General features: G+C 33.0%; 1 protein-coding gene across 1 annotated transcript in view; it reads right to left on the reverse strand.

Annotated features, from left to right (window-relative positions):
* Window positions 1–21,951, reverse strand: part of SYCP2 (synaptonemal complex protein 2) — a 58,571-nt gene that overhangs the window by 11,433 nt on the left and 25,187 nt on the right. Inside the window, exons 16-31 of the mRNA XM_070043632.1 lie at window positions 21,780–21,926; window positions 18,845–18,944; window positions 17,835–17,992; window positions 15,982–16,045; window positions 15,598–15,655; window positions 14,947–15,080; window positions 14,358–14,797; window positions 8,323–8,450; window positions 7,494–7,530; window positions 5,275–5,345; window positions 5,117–5,174; window positions 4,585–4,640; window positions 4,111–4,168; window positions 3,422–3,590; window positions 1,446–1,483; window positions 808–972 (exon numbers count right to left, since the gene is read on the reverse strand). Coding sequence (XP_069899733.1) covers window positions 808–972; window positions 1,446–1,483; window positions 3,422–3,590; window positions 4,111–4,168; window positions 4,585–4,640; window positions 5,117–5,174; window positions 5,275–5,345; window positions 7,494–7,530; window positions 8,323–8,450; window positions 14,358–14,797; window positions 14,947–15,080; window positions 15,598–15,655; window positions 15,982–16,045; window positions 17,835–17,992; window positions 18,845–18,944; window positions 21,780–21,926 — 1,881 coding nt within the window. The remainder of the gene's footprint in view (window positions 1–807; window positions 973–1,445; window positions 1,484–3,421; window positions 3,591–4,110; window positions 4,169–4,584; window positions 4,641–5,116; window positions 5,175–5,274; window positions 5,346–7,493; window positions 7,531–8,322; window positions 8,451–14,357; window positions 14,798–14,946; window positions 15,081–15,597; window positions 15,656–15,981; window positions 16,046–17,834; window positions 17,993–18,844; window positions 18,945–21,779; window positions 21,927–21,951) is intronic.

A 21,951-nucleotide genomic window follows, 5' to 3' on the forward strand; every position in this document is an offset into this window, starting at 1 on the left:
TATACTGGGGAAGTGAGAAAATAAGCTTGGAAAGGTATTTCGGTGTTTTGAATGTCTATTTGGAGATCTTTAGGGTTTTCCTTTGAAGAAGGTAAGATGAGAGGTGGCTTGGTAAGATTTACCTAATTATTTCCATAGTAAATTAAAGTAGGAAGCGATAAGAAACTGTGGAGGTAAGTTATGAAGTCCTTAAGTTCTTCCAGGTAAGAGATAACAGAGGGCGATGGAGGTTTAATGATTTAAAATGAGAACAAAAAAACAAAAAACAAAACAAAACAAAAAAGAACAAAAAATAATAGTAATAAAATGAGAACAGTGTAATGATCAGAGACCTGCCAGACTCTTTTGAGTTCAAATCTTTTTTTTTTTTTAACCTTTTCCTAGCTGTGTGACCTTGGGTAAGTTCCTTCATCTCTCTAGAAGTCAGGGGTGAACAGAGGTGGGGCAGGGTATGGAAAGAACCTCAGATCCAATATTTTTGCTTTCATTCAAGAAAAAGATCCACAGCTTCCCAACAGTCTGTAGTTTCTTGAAGCATAATTTTGGAAAGACCAAGTACTTCTCTAATTCAAAGATATTAAAGTTATAATTTTACTAGAGTCAAACATCTCTTTTGTAACAATAATGCCAACTTATTATAAATTTTAACATTATATTGCCTAAGGATCAATTTTTAGAATTGTTATATAAGTTTTCTCATATAAAAAGAAGTGACAAGATTAATCTGACATTCTTACAAAAATATATTCTATATTTATTATTTTAAAAGGCTTTTAGAAACTATTAATCTGAATTGTATCTATTTACCTTTACTATCTCTTTAAATGAATGTGAAAATTCTTGTTCACTCTCTGATTCTGAATTTGAGAGATCTTTATAATTTTTTTTGGTTTCTGCGGCTCGTCGTGGAAGTCTCATTCTCCCCTCTGGAACTGTCTCATCTACCTTTTTGGTGATGTTTTTGTTGGGTGTCTTTTAGGAGAAAAATTCCTGAATATATTAGATCAATATTTTGAGATACAAGCTATTTGCTACAAAATTGGCACTGTGACAAGATCTGTATATTTGTAGGAATAAAAAGATTCCTGATTAATACTTTTAAAATGACTGGATTTTATCTTTCCATTTCAAATATATCTTTATCACCTTTTTATCCTTATCATTAAAGCTCTGTGAGGCCTAATATATATTACATAACTAAAGTAAGAGAGAGAGAAAGGAAAAGATATCAAAAATACCTACAACCACAGAATAAAATAGACTTAAAACAAGTCAACATGATTCAAAAAGGCAGAAGGTAGAAGTAAGTGTGCAAAGCTTGGAACAATTATAGAAAACAAGGAACTGATAACAAGGATAAAATTAGGGGACAAATGATATTTTTTTCATTACAAGGAGAAAAATAATTTTAAAGGGATGTTTGAACACAGACTTCCTGGTTTTACCATTTTAGATCTTGGCTGTCCCCTTTCCAAAGATGGTCCTGCAATTCAAGAAAATAAGGTTAAATTTTTCAAATAGATAAGAACTGCCATTAAAATTTGTTAGAATACTTCTGCATGTAAGTTAAAATCATAAAAACAATAAGAATATACCTTTAAATTCATTCAAAATTTTAAGTTTCAAGATAAGACTAAACTGACATTGATAAATTGTACAGTATAGTTTGGTACAACATGAATTACCAATTTCCATTCTCCTTTATTTTATAGTATACACTTTTAAACATACAATATGTAACATACATTATAAAGTTACACCCATGAATCTACCATTCCACTAAGAACCAGATTATGAATAATACTGAATCTACTTTGTGTACTCCCTCTTACACGATCCTCCATATCCCCTCTGCCAAAAGGTCATCGCTATCCTGAAATCTGTTTCTTAGTCACTTGCTCTTAAAGTTTTACTTTACAGATATATATCCCTAGACAATATAATGAACTTTGTAAAACAGTATCACATTATATGAAATATTCTATGATTTGGTTTATTTTTCACCCATCATTATGTTTCTAAGATTTACCCATATTATTAAGAGTTGCTTCAGTCCCTATTCCCTTTTTTGCATTTCCAGGACAATTTCCTCTTTCTAAATATTCACTGAAGCCTAAGAACTGGGCTTATCCCAGCCAAGGAAATAATAATGAATTGGGATTATCCAAGGTCTTCCTGGCAATAAACCAGCTCGTACATATTGGCTCACTGTCATTCAACCATAAAAACAAAACAATTCACTCAGAAGTGTTCTATTTTAAGAGTATTTACTGACTTCAGTATTCTAACCTTTAATAACTTCCCATGTCATAAATGTCTTTACTTATACATCTTCCTACTAGACTATAAGGTCCCTGAGAGTATGTGAATCTTACCATGTTTCTCCTTGGCTTATAACACACTGCTTCAAAGTCCACACACTGTGACTAGACCCAGCCACATTTTTCAACATTTTGCCACAAGTCTGATCTACATTCCAACTACCCTGATATTGCACTTCCTAAGTACACTATGCTATTTCCTACTGTCTCTTATATATATGATAATCCTATTACTTCTCTTCCTCATGTATATGATTGAACTCTCATCTGTTTTCAAGATTCAGCCTCATTTCTAAACACACGCCAAAGTTCATTTCCTATTTCCTCTATTTTTACTTCTTTTTAAGCCATCGTTCCCTCCCCCAACTCCCACAGGTCACTAACAATTATTTTTATCCTGAAAGAAAATAAAAACTGATTCCTTAAAACAAATATAAAAACTCAGAGTTATGTTACCTTCTTTTAAAAATGGAATATATAAAATCTCTGTGGTTTAGTAAACACTGAAATTTATCTAAGCTATGAAAATGGCCATTATGTCTAGCCAAAAATGCATATCTCAAACTCTTGTCCAGCTACTTCAAGAAGCAGAAGACTTATGCTGGGAAAACATTTTATAAAAGATTTTGGCAAAAATATTTCTGTAAGAAAATTGTTTTCCTTTCAATAAAGTTTTATTGCATCTATATGAATTCCTAAAAAGCAGAGAGTGGGGTGTTGTCCAAGCTTTTTGTTTACAGTGCTGGGTTCATAAGTACTTAATACATTACTCACAGTAATTAGCTAAATAACTGAATAGTAGGCCATGAGTAGAGAAATGATGAGAGTGTGTCATGAACCAAAGATTATGATAAACCATATTTTGTGTCCCTAAAGATTCCAATAAAAAAGAAATTTAAATATAACCATATTACCAAAAATAATAAAAACCGCTGTAGCATTTTGGTGTATTTACTTTCATACTTTTTTTCCTATTCAAAAGAGTATGTAATTATAAACACTATCTACATAACAAAAACACATTTATCAACCAACAAAGTATTTCATACAGTTGAAACGGTAAAATCATTTACAGATTTCTCTAAAAAGTGATTTCTTACTTGATTTCCCACTTTTATGTTTCTTCACATTTTTATTTCTGCTGTAGTCTATTAGCTGTGGTTTTGATTTTGGTTCTCTTAGCCAGCTAATATCGGTCTTGCTGTCATCACATTTGTATTCTGTGTCACTATCACTAAAGAGATTTTTCTTTTTGTGATTAGTTACAGTCTATAAAAACAAAAAAACACAATCCTTGTAATAGATGAAGGAATCTGGCTTATTATATGTCATACAAAGGAAGTTAAACCAAAAAATAAAAAAAACCACCAAAAAACTCAGAAAAACTAACTTCTCATTTTTTTAGCACACTAAATCATCTATCTGGCATTAAGGACCTACCCAATAAAATCACTCAGAAACCCAGATCAGAGGTTGAGATTTATATTTTGCTGTCAATGTTGTTGTTAATTAAAAGTTAAATCAAAACAGCTTACTTCATAGAGACAAAACCTAATACCATTGAAGAGAGTAACTAAGGTTGTCATATTTTCTATTACTAGATGATTACAAATAGCTCAGACACTATAGGAAAAGTCAAAATAGGAACATGGATAATCTCCAGAGTAAAAAAAAAAAAAAAAAGTGATCCAAATATTTTTGTTTTTCAGTTCTGGGATAATCTTTGGCATTGAAAAATTAGTAAAAGAAATACTGATTTTAATAGACACATTACGATATTATAACTTACTCTTTTATCTTTTGTTTTGAGAGAAGGTTCAAGTTCATCATGATTCCTTAAACCTAACCTTAAACAAAAATATGCATTAATTTAAATCTTAATTACTTGTTTTTTTAAGGTAGCATGCAACTGGACAGTTAGACCTGGGTTTTCTGCCTTAACTCTTTTACTACATCCCTATATAAATGTGGCCAAGTCACTTATTCTCTCTGACCTCAGTTAATTATAAAGTAACAAGGTTAGATGAAAAGACTAGAAAAGACTAAGTCCTTTCAGCTTACAACTAATATTAAGTGTACAGAATCTGCAAATCAATTTTAGAAGTAAATGCTAAAATAATAGAATAATAGTAGTTATGACAGCATTTTTATTCTCTCTTTTGATATGTTAAAATGTCAAACTGGGAGGAAATATTTAAGAAAAAGAACAACTGAGAAAACTGTATTTTAAACTGATCCATCTAATTATAATAAAAATACCTACAATGTCACTGAACTATCCACGCAGGTTTCTCTAGCTGTAGTTTGAAATTCTTGGATCTACATTTTGAATAAGCATTAAAAAAATTTTTAGTGTTAAAAGAAGGTAAACAACAATTAAATTAACATAAAAAACTTGTTTCTATAACTTCATGTAAGATGTGACAATAAAATTAATCTTACTAAAATGTTTTTATATTTAAGAAGAAAGCTAATAATATAAACTATATTAAAACAAAATAAGATTAAATATGTTGCATCAGTAAAGAAAGTGAATTTCTTGTTGCCCCAGTTACTCATTTTTCTCTACTTCAGTCCAAAAGATTTGAAAGAAAACCAAAAATACCTAGGTTGGTACCAAATAAATTTTGAAGAATTTAATAATATATGTTAAAATATTTTAAAGCATATCTATAAGAGGATGGAAATTAGAAAACATGCTCTAATAACTGCATGGTAAATACAAAATAAATACTGAATAACAATACAAAATTTAGTATTTTGTACATAATACAAAATTCTGATTTCTGGCTTACTCCAAGCTTTATAATAGGCTCATCAGCTCCATTCAAATTAAAATTGTAAACATCATTCCTGTAAAAATGAAGAGAAATATTAACTTCATTATACAACAAATACATTTATTGTCTTCAAATATGAAGAAAACTTTTAAGATTTATGAAAAATTACTTACAATGGGCATTCAGCAGTAACATTAACAAAAGTAGTCTTCAATTGTCTATAACTTTTTTTCTGAACCTTTTCCTAAATACAGAAGAAATTTACATAAAACCATTCAAACTTGTACATCACTTGTCAAACAAATAACAGATGCAACTAAATTTTCATATATTATCTAGTTGTGTTTCTATTAATATAAATTTCACATTTGTGAGTTTCTTTATAAACATCCACACTTTAAAAAATATTGACGACTTGTTAACTGAGAACATAATAGAAAGTATTGCAAATCAAATACAAACGATCCTTATATCTTTAATATTTATTGACATTACTGTACATAGGTAAATGACCTCACTGGTATTCTACAAGCTGAATTTAGTGATTCTAGGATCACAAAACAATCATGCTTCTACTTTTTCCCCCCAGTATCTCATTTGCTTTAAACTGTTAAATAGAACAATTTCAGGAGAGGCTAGGTTTATGTAAAATCTCATGTGAAAGAGACAAAATTGTATCAATCAACTAGTATTATTAGGGAAAGATGTGTGTACATTTATTCCTATAGCCCACTGCTCAAAGTATATTCAATCTGATCAAAAAGTAGGCAGAAAAGTTAAATAAAATTTTAACATACTTAAGTGTGTAATTACGTTATTAAAGTAATTTAACTATAATTAGTACACAAATACCACTGAATGATTGATTACTGATCAGAAATAATTAGAAGTCTAATTTAATATCTGGAAGTTGGAAATATTAAAACTAAAATATTCATTTTAGTTGTGATTCATCTTCAATTTTATTATTTCTTTTGGCTGTTTTATAATAAAATAGTTTACATTATTCCAAAAAGTTTATCCTTCAATATTTTACTCCTCTAATCACTGATCTGACTTGTTCTTTCCAAAATGTTTTTACCATTGTTTAGATACATTTGCTCAATTCATCTTTTGCATGCCAGTGTTTGCTAAGTTTTACTGAAGATCCAAAAATGAGCAGATATTAAAGAAGATACGAAGGTCTTACTTATATAGGATACAAAGATGATTCTAAATAGTTGCATTCTAGTAGAAAACAGAAGAGAGAAAAAAAGAACTGCAAAGTTAATAAAAAGGTACAAAGACATTATTGCACAGATTCAGAATTCTTGCCCATTTGGATTTTGAGTTAGGGCACCTTAGAAAGTTTTCATAAAGAAGGTAGACTCTGAAGCAAGGCTTGCAAGGAGGAATAAAGTTTTGACAAGGAGAAAAGAGGGTGAAAGAACCTGGCGACTCGCTTCGCAGTTCTTTCCAAAGGGGGAAGAAAAAGAATAAACACTTAGGAAAGACACTTCAAGGAATCTCAATTTATTATGTTTCAGCTAAATAAGACATGTCTAGGGAACTAATTTTAGGAAATAAGACAGACTTTTAAGAGGTCTAGGGAGCCAGCTTAAGTCTCCACTTAATTCAATAAGGGGGAGAGGAGATATGGGGATATATGTATACGTACAGCTGATTCACTCTGTTATAAAGCAGAAACTAACACACCACTCTAAAGCAATTATACTCCAATAAAGATGTTAAAAACAAACAAAAAGCAACAGAGACCAAAGAAGGATTCTCAATAAGAGAATGACATGATTGAAGCTGTGTGCTTTGGAAAGTAATAAAGCTAGTATTGAATGTAATGAATGGATTGGCACAGAGAAAATACTAGAGACAAAAAGAATTACATGAAGGATATTATAATAACCCAGGGATTAGAAATTAGAACTCAAAAAAATAGGAGTTGGCACAGGCAGGAGAGGGAAAACTCAAGAGGAACTTACAGAAGGTAAAGCTCAAAACTTGAAATTAACTGGAGATAACTGTGAGGAATAAATCAAAGATAACTGATATTTTAAACCTGGATGAATAATGTTTTCAACAAAAATATGGACTTCAGGATGATCTTATTGTCAAGAGAGATGGGATAAGTTAGGAAAAAAATGGTACTGAATCATGTACCAAAAAGTAAAAATATCACACATGTATGTAAAAGAAGCATTTTCTTTGAAAAGCAGAACAGAAGTTTAGGGGGCTTTTCTGAGTACTTGCCACTAATCTGGTCAGTTGTTTAATCCATTTTTCAATATGCTGAAAACATTAAATCTACTTCCATCCTACTACTATTCTATTTTACTGTAAAGTCAAATATCATAGAGTTTGACTATACATTTGGTGTAGTTAAATACATGAAACTTACCTTACTGAGCTGTAGATCAGATTTGTTTGAAAAACCACTATAGAAAAGGTTTTGTCAAAATTAAAAAGGCAATTAAATGTCAGTAGAATGTTTTTCATAAAATCCATATTATATAAGGTAAAACATATTTGGATCACTAAGTCTACATTCAATATGCTACAAGTAACTGAAATGTGACAGTCCTAGTCTGATATTTTTGCAACTCCACACACAGTAAACAGCAACAAAAAAACTTAAGTCTAAGTTGAATCACTTATGCAGCAGCAGGTGCCAGACAATTTAAATGAATGGTTCTGCCATGAGAGTAATTTTTTTCATGCCATATAGAGTCAGAATTAACTTAAACATGAATTAACTACCTGGAAGCCTATAAAGAAACATTTTGTAATAAAAGAAAACCTTCAGAAGGACTGCAAACAAGGACTACATATATACAATACAAAATAACTCATTTCAGGTCATTTAAATTTCATATTTTATTAAGCAATATATGTAAATATATTTAGTCTTACTCATCACTAGTCTCAATAAATAACATTTCTAAAATGTCTATATCCTAAAGATTTATTTCTGAAATGGTATGCTGTATCAATATGGTGCTCTTGATACTTTATAAAATGTAATCAGATACTAGAATGACTAATTTCAATTGTAGTTCCCTTTCTATATAATTTAAACAGATTCTATTTATAAAAGTAAATAAGTACCTGTGTTTTCTAATGTAAAGTTACATTATTTGGACATATGTTTAAAACTAACCTTAAAACTAGGTAAAATAATTTAGTTGTATCTCTCAGAAAAATATTCATTTCTAAATTTAAGAACATACCTGTCAATCAAAGACTCCTTTAATTTTCTTGTAGACTTTATGCCATCCTTTGGTTTGTATCTCTTATTAATTTGGCTTATCAAAGATTCTGCTGCATCAGTAAATCCTTTCCCTTTTGACTTTTCTCTCTGAAACAATTTGTTAGCTACTTAAAAACTCTACCAAGTTAACCTTCAAAGGAAAAAAAAGACTGAAAAGAAAATTTAAGAAAAAAATCTGGTTCTATAAATAACTACAAAGAGAAATAAAAGGGGTCAGACAAGTTTGCACCTTGTTAGGCATTACAACAACTTAGGAAAAGTCTTTTAACATATAGAAATGTGCAGAGTGCTTTGCAGCTATTAAAAAAAGTTTCTATCCATGGGGGAAAAAATCATAAAAAACTGAAGGAAACCAAAAGTTGGTTCTTTGAAAAGATCAATAAAATTGATAAGCCTCTAGCCAAGTTCATTAAGAAAAAATACAGAAATTACCAGTATCAGAAATGAGAGGCTATCACTATGGATCACATGGATAAATCACAAGGATAATAAAAAAATATTATGAACAACTCTATGCTCATGAATTTGATAACCTAGAGTAAATGGACCAATTCCTTGAAAGATAAATTCTACTAAAACTCACACAGGGAGAAATAAATCATCTGAATAGGCCTAATCTATTAAAGAAATTGAAACAATAATTAATACCTGCCAAAACAGAAAGCAACAGGCCCAGATGGGTTCCCTGTTGAGTTTTATCAAACATTTAAGGAAGAATTATACAACTTTTCACAACCTTTCAGAAGACAGAAGCAGAGGGAGTACCTCCTAACTCACTGTATGAAACCAATATATCCTAATACCAAAATCAAAGGAATTACAAGAAAGGAAAGCTGTAGACTAATATTTCTTATAAACATAGATGCAAAAATCCTCAACAAAAAATTTAGCAAATTGAATACAATAACATATAAAAAGAATTATGTACCCACAACCAAGTGGAATTCCAGGTATGCAATGTTGATTCAACATCTGAAAATCAACTAATATAATCCAGGTTGGGCTTCCCTGGTGGCACAGTGGTTGAGAGTCTGCCTGCCAATGCAGGGGACACGGGTTCGAGCCCTGGTCTGGGAGGATCCCACATGCCGCGGAGCAACTAAGCCCGTGAGCCACAACTACTGAGCCTGCACGTCTGAAGCTTGTGCTCCGCAACAAGAGAGGCTGCGACAGTGAGAGCCCGTGCACTGCGATGAGGAGTGGCCCCTGCTCGCTGCAACTAGAGAAAGCCCTCGCACAGAAACGAAGACCCAACACAGCAAAAAATAAAATAAATAAATAAATAAATAAAATCCAGGCTAAGGAAGAAAAATCATATGATCATATCAGTAGATGCACAAAAGCATTTGATGAAATCCAATACCCATTCACAATAACAATTCTCAGAAAACTAGGAATGGAGAAGAATATCCTCACCTTGATAATGAACATCTAAAAAAAAACAACTGCGGCTAACATTATAAATTAATGGAGAGAAACTAGATACTCCCACTAATATCAGAAACGAGGAAAGGATGTCTGCTCTCACCACTCCATTCAACATCATTCTAGAAGTCTTACTAATGCCGTAAGACAAGAAAAGGAAATACACTACATACATATTGGGAAGAAAGAAATAAAACTGTCTTTGTTTACAGATGACATCACTGTCTATGTAGAAAACCTCAAAAAAATCAACAAAAATATCCTTGGAGCTAAAGAACAATTATAGCACAATTGAAGGATACAAGGTTTATATACAAAAATCAGTCACTTTCTTATAAACCAGTAATGAACAACTGGAATGTGAAATTACATTCCACTTGTATTAGCACCCCCCAAAATGAGATATTTAGGTATAAATCTAACAAAACATGTACAAGATCTATACGAGGAAACATGACTGATGAAAAATCAAAGACTATCTAAAAAAAAATGGAGAACAGATATATGTATATGTAAAACTGAATCACTTTTCTGTACACCTGAAACTAACACATTGTTAATCAACTATACTCCAATATAAAATAAAAATTTTTTTAAATAAATAAATGGAGATATTCCATGTTCGTGTATTTTAAGAAGCTCAATATTGTCAAGATGTCAGTTCTTTCCAACTTGATCTATAAATTCAACGTAATCTCAATCAAATTCCCAGCAAGATATTTTGTGGTTATCGACAAAATGATTCTAAAATTTACAAGGAGAAGCAAAAGACCCTGAGTAGCCAACACAATATCAGCAGAGAAGAACAAAGTCTGAGGACTGACCCTACTTTAAGACTTACTGAAAAGACATTGAATACAATATAGTGTGGTATTGGTGAAGGAACAGACAAATAGAATAATGGAAAAAACAGAGAGCCCAGAAAGAGGCCCACATAAATACAATTAGCTGATCTTTGACAAAGGAACAAAAGGCAGTACAGTGGAGGAAAGTTAGTCTTTTCAACAAATGGTGCTGGAACATACCATGCCAAAAAAAAGAATCTAGACACAGACTTTATACCCTTCATGAAAATTAACTCAAAAGGGATAATAGACCTGAATGTAAAGTGCAAGCTCTAAAACTCCTAGAAGACAACATAGGAGAAATAGGAGAAAATCTAGGTGACCTTGGGTTTGGAATACCTTTTTAGGTACTACACCAAAAGCACAATCCATGAGAGAAAAAACTGATAAGTAGGACTTCATTAAAATTAAATATGTCTGCTCTGCAAAAAGCACTGTTTAGAGAATGAAAAGACAGACCACAGATTGGGAGAAAATATTTGTAAAATACATACCTAATAAAGAACTTGTATCTAAAGTACACAAAGAACTGTTAAAACTCACCAATTAGGAAGCAACCCAATTAAAATTGGGCAAAAGATCTGAAGAGACAACTCACCAAAGAAGATATACAGATGGTAAATAAAAATATGAAAAGATGCTCAACATCATGTCATTAGGGAACTGCAAATTAAAACAACGAGATACCACCAAGCACCTGTAAGAATGGCTAAAATCCAAAACATTGACAATATCGAATACTGGCAAGGATGTAGATCAACAGGAACTCTCTTACTCATTGCTGATGAAATGCAAAAATGGTACAGCCATTTTTTCCACTTTTGGAAGACAGGCAGTTTCTTACAAAGCTAAACATACTCTTACCACATGACCCAGCAATCATGCTCCTTGGTATTTTCCCAACTGAGTTGAAAGTTTATGTCCACACAAAACCTGCACACGAATGTTTATAGAAGCATTATTCGTAATTGTCAAAACACGGAAGCAACCAAGATGTCCTTCAACAGGTAAGTGGATAAACAAATCTTGGTATGTCCATACAAGGGATTCAGCATTAAAAAAAAAAAAAAAAAGAGCTATCAAACCATAAAAACACACGGAGGAACATTCAATGCATATTGCTAAGTAAAAGAAACTAATCTGAAAAGATGACATACTATATGATTCCAACTCTGGCATTCTGGAAAAGGCAAAATTATGGAGACAGTAAAAAGATCAGTGATTGCCTGCAGTTTGGCGGAGGAGGGAGGAAACAAGGGAGGGGTGGAGCACAGGGGAATTTTGGGGCAATGAAACTATTATGCATGATACTCTAAGGGTCAATATCTGTTGTTATACATCTGTCAAAAAAACATGGAATACACAACACAAAGAGTGAACTATAATGTAAACTATGGACTTGAGTTAATAATGTTTCAGTACTGGCTCATCATTTGTAACAAATCTACTAGCGTAAGATGTTAATGATAGGGGAAACTGGGGTGGAGTGAAGGGGTATATGGGAACTCTTTGTATAGCTGTATACCTGAAACTGCTCTAAAAAATTCTATTAATTTTTTAATGGAAAGACTACGAAGTAGGAATATTATCTGCATAATTTTAGATTATCTGGTTAAAAGAAAACTTGAACACTCTTACTAAAGATATGAGTTCTCTTGCTTTTAGTTTTTTTTTTTCTGAGCATCATGCATATGGGTTTTTTAAATTATGGTAAAATATAATATAAACATAACATGACATAAAATTTATTATTTTAACCATTTTTAAGTTCATATGTTTTTATATATAATAGATAATAAGTTATTACTTACTATCCCTTCTTGAGATTACCAGAAGACAGGGTATACCTGCCTTGATAAAAATGTAGCAAAAACAAACCTCCCCTAAAACAGTGTATAATAATATAATATTATTAAGAACTCTGACATAATTAGAGCCAATGTGGGAAATCTGTACCACTGAACTACAGAGGTTCTATTTCTCTGGGTTTATCTCTGGGTGAATAGAAAGACATGATCAGACAGATGACTACCTTAGAGGAGAGTCACCCATGAATGAGAGTGGCAGGAAATGCTGCACAGTAATAAAGAGAGTGACGCTATGAAAGAGCAAAGAGAACTTCTGAAAACGGGAAGTTGACTTAAAAAAAAAAAAGCACAGCTTAGAAAAGATCAAGTTTCTGTGCTCCCAGGAAAAAAATGACTAGATCAGAAAAATTCTGTGGAATGATTCTAAATTCCAAAGAAAACAGTTTAAAATTAAAATTGAAGGACAGATCAGCATTCAGACAAAAAGAAACTTACTTCCACTGGGTCTGAAGGAACTAAATAGCAGCTAAGACTAGAAAGAAGAGAGAATAGCGTACTGAGAATCAAGAAGAAAGTGACCCAAAAGGATCTGGTTAAAAAGGAAAGTAGCCAAATGAGGCAGAAAAAGGGAATTGCAGGTTAAAAACAAAATAAAGAGTAGCCTGGTCAAGACAAATGAAATAATATCTAATTATATACAACAACTGCAAAATTGGCTATTAAGTATTTCACTTGCACACTAAGATGCTCCAATATATGAACATTTTACACTGACTCTAGAAATTTGGCCACCCAGGTATTAGTAACACTCTGGAAGATAAATGAAGGCCTGTACAACCTGGATCTTTTAAGGCATAGTGCAAAAGCGATTGCATTACTGGCAGTGGAAATGTATTCTGATTAGAAAATTTTCTTAATCTGAATCTTGGTAGCAATGACCAAAGAAAAGGTTTATAACTTTAACTGCTACAAAAAGTAAACTTTCAGTCTCAAAGTATGGTGCAAACTAGCTAAAACTCTCCTGGAGATGTTCTACAGATGATTAATTTGAAGAAGTGGAGTCTGCAATGAGGACAAGCAACATTTACAATAGAAGATAAGTCTCCTCCACCCCACTTACATACTTTCTTGAAAAACCTCGTCAAACTTTAAGGCAATAATCCAAGAAATGTTTCAGATGCTACTACGTGCAAAGCTGTGCTAGGCCATGCAGGAAAACAAACGTTGCATAAAACACAGTCTTTACACTCTAATAGGTTAAAACGGGGGGAAAGACCACACAAAATAACCATTTATTAAAAAAGAAAGGTAAGCACCATAAGAGAGGCACAGGCAGTTCTATATGCATGTTCAGAAGAATCTGAGGGACAGAGTGGGAGAGACCCAATAAGAGGAGACAAGGAACTGCAGGGTTCATTCATGCTATACCTATTTACATGCCAGCTATGTGCCAGCAGGCACATAGGTTCTATCAGGGCTGGGACTGGGGAGAGGTCAGAAAGGGGTTCAGGAGGCATGCACTCTCAGAGTCTAAGCCTGAATTAAAGAACATGGTATTACTAGTGGTTACCAGTGGGGAGAGGGAAGAGGAAAGGGGCAAGATAGGGGTATGGGATTAAGAGATGCAAACTACTAAATATAAAATAGATAAGCAACAATGGTAAATCGCACAGCATAGAGAAATACAGCCATTATTTTGTAATAACTTTAAATGGAGTATAATCTATAAAAATATTGAATCACTATGTTATATACCTGAAACTAATGTAATATTGTAAATCAACGATACTTCAATTAAAAAAAGGACAGGGTATTACAAACACTAAATTTGTAGCAATTAATCAAGCTTCTTTCACTTTATGTTATTAAGTAGGCATATTATGGGTGTGCAGAAATAAAACATACTGAAAGCTCACCATTTTTTTTTGTTTCAAATCCCAGGAATTAAATTCAGATGTCAGTCTTTCCCCTGATCTTCTATGACTTTCTGCATTTTTTCTAGGAGAAGGGCTTTTATCACAGATAGCAGTATTCACATCTTTTGACAGTATGTATTTCTTCCTACAGATCACAGATTCTTCAACTTTCTTATTTAGGAGAACTGATTTTAAAGTAGTTTCAGATTCAATATGCCAATCACTCTGCTTTGTATTTTCAGTATTTTTCTCCTCCAAATGTTTAGAATGATTTAGTTGTTGTTGTTTGTTTCTTTTGCAAACTTCTACTTCTGCTTTATGTATTTTGTTATGCTGCATTATTTCTTTCCCATACTGCACCTTTCCCATTTCCTGAGAATTATCATCTGATATTGAAGAGGATGATTTTTGTTTAGTAAGTTTTTTGTTGATAACAATATCTAATGGGAAAATGAGAAATTAATCCTTATTAAATTTATAAACTGATCATATACAAAATTCGTTAAAACCAAAATATTTGTTAAGACATTTCAAGAAATGAGTATTTCCTTGAACAACTATTTTATATACAGAGAAAACTGTGTTTCACCTTGAGTAAATGTGTCTCCTGATGAAGTACTTGCTCTTTTGTTATTACACAGATTAATATTTGTTACAGGTGGCCAACGTGCCCATTTGAAGTGCATTTTATTTCCACAGATGTCGTCTAAAACACCAGGTAACCTGCAAAATAAATTCATTTGCTTATCACAAAACATTAGCCTATGACTGATATAAGGCCTTGATTCTTTTTATTTAGTCAATGTTTACTGACAGAAATTTAACAGTCAAGTATGAAAAGTCCTGATGAAAGTTAAAATTTACTATATAATTGATCAAGATTAAAGAATATTATTTTAAAAGTTCCATTATTGCTACTATTTTGATATCTACCTAAATACATCTCACATATCTTACACGTCTTCATGTATATCTAAACTTGGTTAATTTTCTTCACATTCATTCTTTATTGTTTTAAAATCTCATTCATTTTAAGTCAATTTGAAAAGAGTTACGTTGGTTGAAGAAACATATAGGCTATTCCCCATTGTGCGATCATAATAATACTTGAAAGATGATAAATTCTATAACCAATACTACACTCTAAGAATATAAAGGCCTTGTCCTTTAAATTTGTTACACTCATCTAAAAGTAACATTATTATAGGCTAAATGATTTGATGGGTTTTCTCATACTTACACAGGTTTATCTATTTTTCCCACTGCCTGTGAATCAGGAACAATTTCCTGGAGTTCACCTAAATAAAACAAAAATTATGGTATTTTCATTTTTTCGTGCAGTTGGCAGGGTAAAATGAAAGCTAGAATTTGATCAAAGTTCACATACTGGGATGGAAAGATTGATTGATCTCATCTTCCCCCTCCCAGACCCAAACTTCTTGGGAACCAAGGCTGTATTATATTTTCTTGTAACCTCTTAAGTTCTTTGCATAAAGCTGAATGTATTCATTATAAATCTTTTTTTCAAATAAATGAAAGGGAAGTATAGAGAGGAGTGTGAGTGTGTGTGTGTGTGTGTGTGTGTGTGTAAAGGATGACTAAAATTAAACCAAAGATTACTTACTAAAATTTTGGTTTGGAAATTCAATGTCCTTATTTTCTGTCTTTTCTCTATCAGTTTCGATATGCTATAAACGGGAGAAATTTTAATATAAATTTGAATTAAGGCATTATATGAAAACAACTTTTAAAAGTCAGAGTATTAAAGTTTAAAACTTTTTTACCTTACTATTAAAAGTTGGATAGTATTTCTATTTATTTCATACGATTATGCCCATTCTAGAATATTGCCTATCCTAAAACACAAGAAAGTAACTTTCATTGCAGATAAGGAGGCAGAAGATCCTACAAATTTTCTGATCTCAGCCACAGCTAGAAAAATAATTCAATTTTCCTCTCTGAGAATTTCTAGCACCTCCTTGGCGTATCTTCTCTTGCTATTGATCTCATAGCCTGCATCTATTCTGTCTTTTCACTAACATACACATGAACCGGAAATTATGAAGTATTAACTTGTTTTATAAAGTTTTGGCCACTGCACAAGTAACTTCTTGACTGTAGCAAGCTTCCCTCTTTCCACAGCCACAGATACATACCTTCCCGGACCAAATAAAAATTTGCCATCACTATCAGAAACATATACCCCCTAACTAAGATATTTTGCCTCCTCCCGGCTGTCTTCCCTGCTGGAAGAGGAGCAGTATGAAAATGTACAGGTGTGTTTTTTGTTGTCCCAATGACAGAAGGGCTCTCCCGACAATAAGTAAGCACAGGCCTAGGACACTTCTCATCCTACAACATTCAGAACCACACTGCACAGCTAAACAATATTGCCCCTATTAAGAAACACTTAGCTAGACAATTTGAACCATTACTTTGACTGTTTTTTCCTAATATCTTCAACTCTTGCACCCTTTATCTTTCAGCCTCATAACCATTAAAAATTTTTTTACATCCACCATCTTTCTTTTTTTTACTGTAACACCAAGGCTGCTAAGCTTTATTTGAGGAAATTATACTTACTTCTAAACTAATGCCATGATAAGCTTCATAGTCTTAAAATTGAACTGGGCCCTCAACACTGCCTAACACTTGTACTTATTCTTCCCCCTCTCCATTCTCTCTCAGTAGTTATTCCAAACCTCTGTGTGTCTCTGAGCCCTCTACTTCAAGGCTCTGTCCCCAAGAGAAGCTCACCATGCTCACACTTCAGAGAAAACAAAAGCTTTCAGGTGTTCCTCCTCATCTACAAACTTATCTGTATCTCTGATTACCTATTTCTCCAAGACACAACTTTCTCTCATCCATTCCCTGCTCTGTCCCCCCTTCAACTTCCTAAAAAGAATGCCCTCCTCGATGTCCATGTGACTAATAACCTTTATTGACCCTTCAAAAATCAACTCTCCTCCATCTCCTAAAAGAGCATCTCCTGATCTTCAGCTTCCCCTCCAGCTCTGGGATTAGGCACTTGCCCCTCTACTAGGTTTCTATTGCATCCTGTATGTACATCTGAGAACACATACAGTATTATAATCATCTTATTAATTTGTCTAATTCCCATGCTAGACTTTGAGATACTAAAAGATTCCACTTGTGTCTTATATTTCTAAACCAGAACCTTCCCCATAGCAGACACTAATTTGTATAATAAACTAAAGAATGATGGCAAGTCCATTTCTCCTAGTGAAGGCATAAATCAGTTACACTGAATGAATATTTCTAAATTTTACTGTTAGCACAGTAAATGATTGATAAGAACTTACTTTCAAGGACAATAAATGATATCTAAAAAATTTAAAAAGCAATACTGTAGGAAAAGTGAAACACTCACTGCTTGCAAAAGTAATTAGCTCAATTATGTATTTCTACAATAATTTGATAAAAATTTATTTAAAAATGCTTTCAAAGTAAAGTTACTTTGTCTGTATTATCTCCTCTATTTCTTTCTTCAGATGGTCTAGATTTAAGTGATACAGCATTATCCACTCCATTTTCCAATGTTTTAGAAGCACCAGGTTTTTCTGTAGAACTCGTCATTTGCAGTGGTGGTTTAATTCTTCTTCTTCGTAGTGTTGCTAAAAAGGAGGACAAAGGACTGCTATATTTGTAGGATTTTCTATGTTGTTCTCACTGAGACACTTTTTGCTGAGGAAGGTTAAAAAAGGGGATTCTAAGATGGGTCCCAGGTTTCTGATTTAGATGAGTAACTGGACATGGACGCCATATTCCAAGGTAAGAAATGGAGAAAAACTGGCAGGGAGGGTGGAAAGATGAATTTATTTTGGACCTGTTAAGTTTGAGAAGTTTGTCAAATATTAGATAATTTCCCAGTAGGCAATCAGATTTTGGGAACAGAAGGTCACTATTAAATTGTCATAAAGATTAAATAATACTGTGTTTATAGCAACTAGTACACAGTATCAGATTATTTTAAAATTTTTATTTAGCTCTTAGTATGTACCAGGCACTGTCTAAATGTTTCACAACATTTGTTTAATGAATAATTTTTATTTAATCCTTTAAACAGTTTAATTTGATGAGGTTAGACACTTCAGTCCCATTTCATAGAAAGGAAACTGGTTCTAAACTTAGCTACAAAGTACATACCCAGGAGTGGGGAAACAAGCCCAAGCAGCCTGATTAATTTAATGCTTTATCCACTGTGTTATGCTGGCTCTCACTTAAAATTACAACAAATTATTAATGCTGGATATTAATAATCTGAATAATGTTTATATGGATACCCATTAAACTTCTCAGACATTTGTAATTTTTTGACAGAAGACATTTGTGGTTCATATTTTATTAATTTTTATATCCCCAAATTATCCTCTAGATAAATTAGGTCCAGAATACTCCTGAATTTAAAAAATGCCAGCTTAAAACAATAATACTTTTTAGGAATCTTCAAAGGCAATAAAACTTACATGTATTGACTAAAAATATTGGACTTCTCACAGTGTATCTATCTGAGCCAGGAACAATCATTGATGCTTCAGACATTTTTCTTTTGCTAGGAGTAATTATCTTAAACCATGAGAAAAAAAACCCACAGTAAATATACATTCTCTTTTGAAATTAAATATCCTGTAATTTTATTCACAACATTTCACCTTGACTACACACAAAAGACATATGGTATTTTATAAACAATATGATATCCAGAAATATCTGCAGTTTAGCCTGACTTGAGGGATTTTATCCTAACGTTTGGTATTGAATAGATAGCCGAAACAAGTAAAGGATGTTGTTTTAAAGAATATTTAAAGAATATCCAGACTTGGAATTATTGTACCTTTATATATTAGCTGAAAATATTTTATTGACACTCAGTTTATCTAGTTAACCATTGGCTCACAATTTCCTATTGTATTTCATAAGGATAATGTTTGGAACACATATTTATGTAAACTTGTTTGTGAAAGTTTTCATAACATTAAGCCTTGTTCAAAACTTTCACACATTTAAAAAATTGTATTAATATTCTGTGAAGACTAAACTGCCTTTGGAGTAAAACGCAGCTACAGGAGTTCAGAGACTCAGTGGCACACAAGCTAGTGTTCCAAAAAAGATGTGCATTTTCTAACTTTAGCCTAGAATGACTGATAAGAGCAGAGGAGGGACTACAGGAGACAGGAGTTCCAGAGGATGCTGTACAAAGGAGTACATGATGACAAACCATAAAGAGGGAGAAGACAGCTGTTTTGAAAAAGGCACCTGCCTCTAAGACAGAGAAAAAAATATTGATGGAGTTTTGAGTAGGTATGTATATAGGGCAATGGAGGAAAGGTGGGGAAGGACAGGAGAAAAGTGAATTCTAAGATTAACCAGAAAATAAGCTACTGAATCAGCAGATTCTTCTTAAAGAAATTACAGTTCTAGTGGTATATAATGAATGAGATCCAAAAAGTTACTTATTCATATAAATGCTTCAAACAGTTAGTCCTTATTGAAAACACAGTGGGTATTTAACAACAGTGCAATGTCAAACTTTAGTGTGGTTAAGATCTTTTCCAGAGTTTGTGTTATGATTCAATAGGTTTAGGTGGGTGGGGGGGCTCTAAGAATCTGCATTTTTAGTAAGTACTCAAGTTATGATTCTGATATAAAGACAAAAAAAGGCTTTTATATTCTAATCATCTGAGGGAACTACAGTTGACAAAAATGATACTTTTAATTTAATGAAGGACACAGACTACAGGGAAAAATAGTAACACAATGTATGGAAGAGCCTGTGAGAGTTATAGTTGCCTAAAGGTGAGAGATTAGTAAAAACAAATAATCGGGAAAAGCTCCATTAAGAAAGTAAAAATGAACAAAGATTTACAAATGTAAGTACACTTTAGATAAGTAGAGGTAAAAGCAGCATGAATGAAAGTACAGAGGCAAGAATGAGCATGCCATAAAAAAAGACAGTAAAGCAACTGACCATACTAAAGTGGAGGGTATTTTGATAGAGTAGTATTAAATTACAGAATGTCTTCAAACTAAGTCAAAACTTAGATTTAATGGGATAAACACAGAGATGACAAGGCTTTCTGAGCAGAAGAATACTATGAGGATACTGGTATTAAGAAAAATCAGTGGTGTACGACACAGGGTAGCTCACAAAATGGAGCAATAGTGTCAAAGACACTATTAGAAGGTTACTGTATAACCTACGTATGCTAAAATGAGTAACGGTAAAGGGAATAATAAGGAGGAAACGATGTGAGAGATACTATGAAAGAACAATCACTAGCACCTTGCTTCTAGGTATGGGGGGAGAAGAGTTTGGAATCAAGGATATCATCAGAAAAATGAATGGTAACATTACTGAAGTATGGAGGCAGATGCAAACTTGAGGCAAAAGATAAAGAGTTTGAGGTAGACTTTAGGAAAGGGCTTGAAGAGACACAACCAAGGGAAATATAAAAAGAGTAAGTGGAGGGCTTCCCTGGTGGCGCAGTGGTTGAGAGTCCGCCTGCCGATGCATGGGACACGGGTTCGTGCCCCGGTCCGGGAAGATCCCACATGCTGCGGAGCGGCTGGGCCCGTGAGCCATGGCCGCTGAGCCTGCGCGTCCGGAGCCTGTGCTCCTCAACAGGAGAGGCCAAAACAGTGAGGCCCGCGTACCACAAAAAAAAAAAAAGAAAAAAAAAAAGAGTAACGTAGCTATAGAACTTTGAACAGAAGCCTGGTACATTTTAAGAGCTTAAATTATGCACAGGAAGGAAGCTCTCTAAGGGAGAAGGCATAGACATGTTCAGAAAGCTGGGTATCAAGCTTTTAGAGCAAATCTACATTTAGGAGACAGTGAGAGAAAGTATCTCTGATGTAGTAACAGAAGTAAAAAGAGAAGTAAAATGCTAACACAGAAGACAAAGGAGAGGACATTAAGAAAGAGAGGGCTGTTAGCAATGTCAAGTGTCACAGCAAGATGTGGAGAGGCGGCTGAGAAATGGTTCTATCACATGCAGCCTAGAGGAGATCCTCAATGGAGCAGGAGGAGGAGGAGAAAGAACCTAGTATTTTGCTTTCTTTCCTCATGCCAGTAAACAGAACATTACATTATAAATTTGTATTGGCCAGTGCAGAGACAGAACAGAAAGGATAAATGCAAAAAGTGGTAGTTACTTTCCTATATATCTCTAATTTGAAACTTACAAGTGTATAGTATACCTTGTCCTAAATCCCTAAACCTTACATATAAACACAGTCTGCTGAAACACTAACTCTTGTTTGCATTTGTAAAATGCAGGGGAAATACTCTGAAATGTTACTGATGAACATATGAATTCTAGATGCTTTTTTCTGTAATTATATATAGCAATGATTTGACCTATGCTATTTTATAAATGACTATTTTGATGCCATATATACCTTAGGCTGACTATTTTTTATGTCTCCTTGATTACTGTTTTTGATACATTTTGGAGGTTTAGCAAATTCCTCTTGGGGGTTAGCTTTTTCTTTCAAACTAACAAGTTCTTCTTCGACTGGTGAGATTTGACTTTCTGGGACTAGAATCTGTTGGAGAATAAGGAAAAAGTGT

Source organism: Globicephala melas, chromosome 15 (genome assembly GCF_963455315.2).
Source record: "Globicephala melas chromosome 15, mGloMel1.2, whole genome shotgun sequence".
Taxonomy (NCBI): Eukaryota; Metazoa; Chordata; class Mammalia; order Artiodactyla; family Delphinidae; genus Globicephala; species Globicephala melas.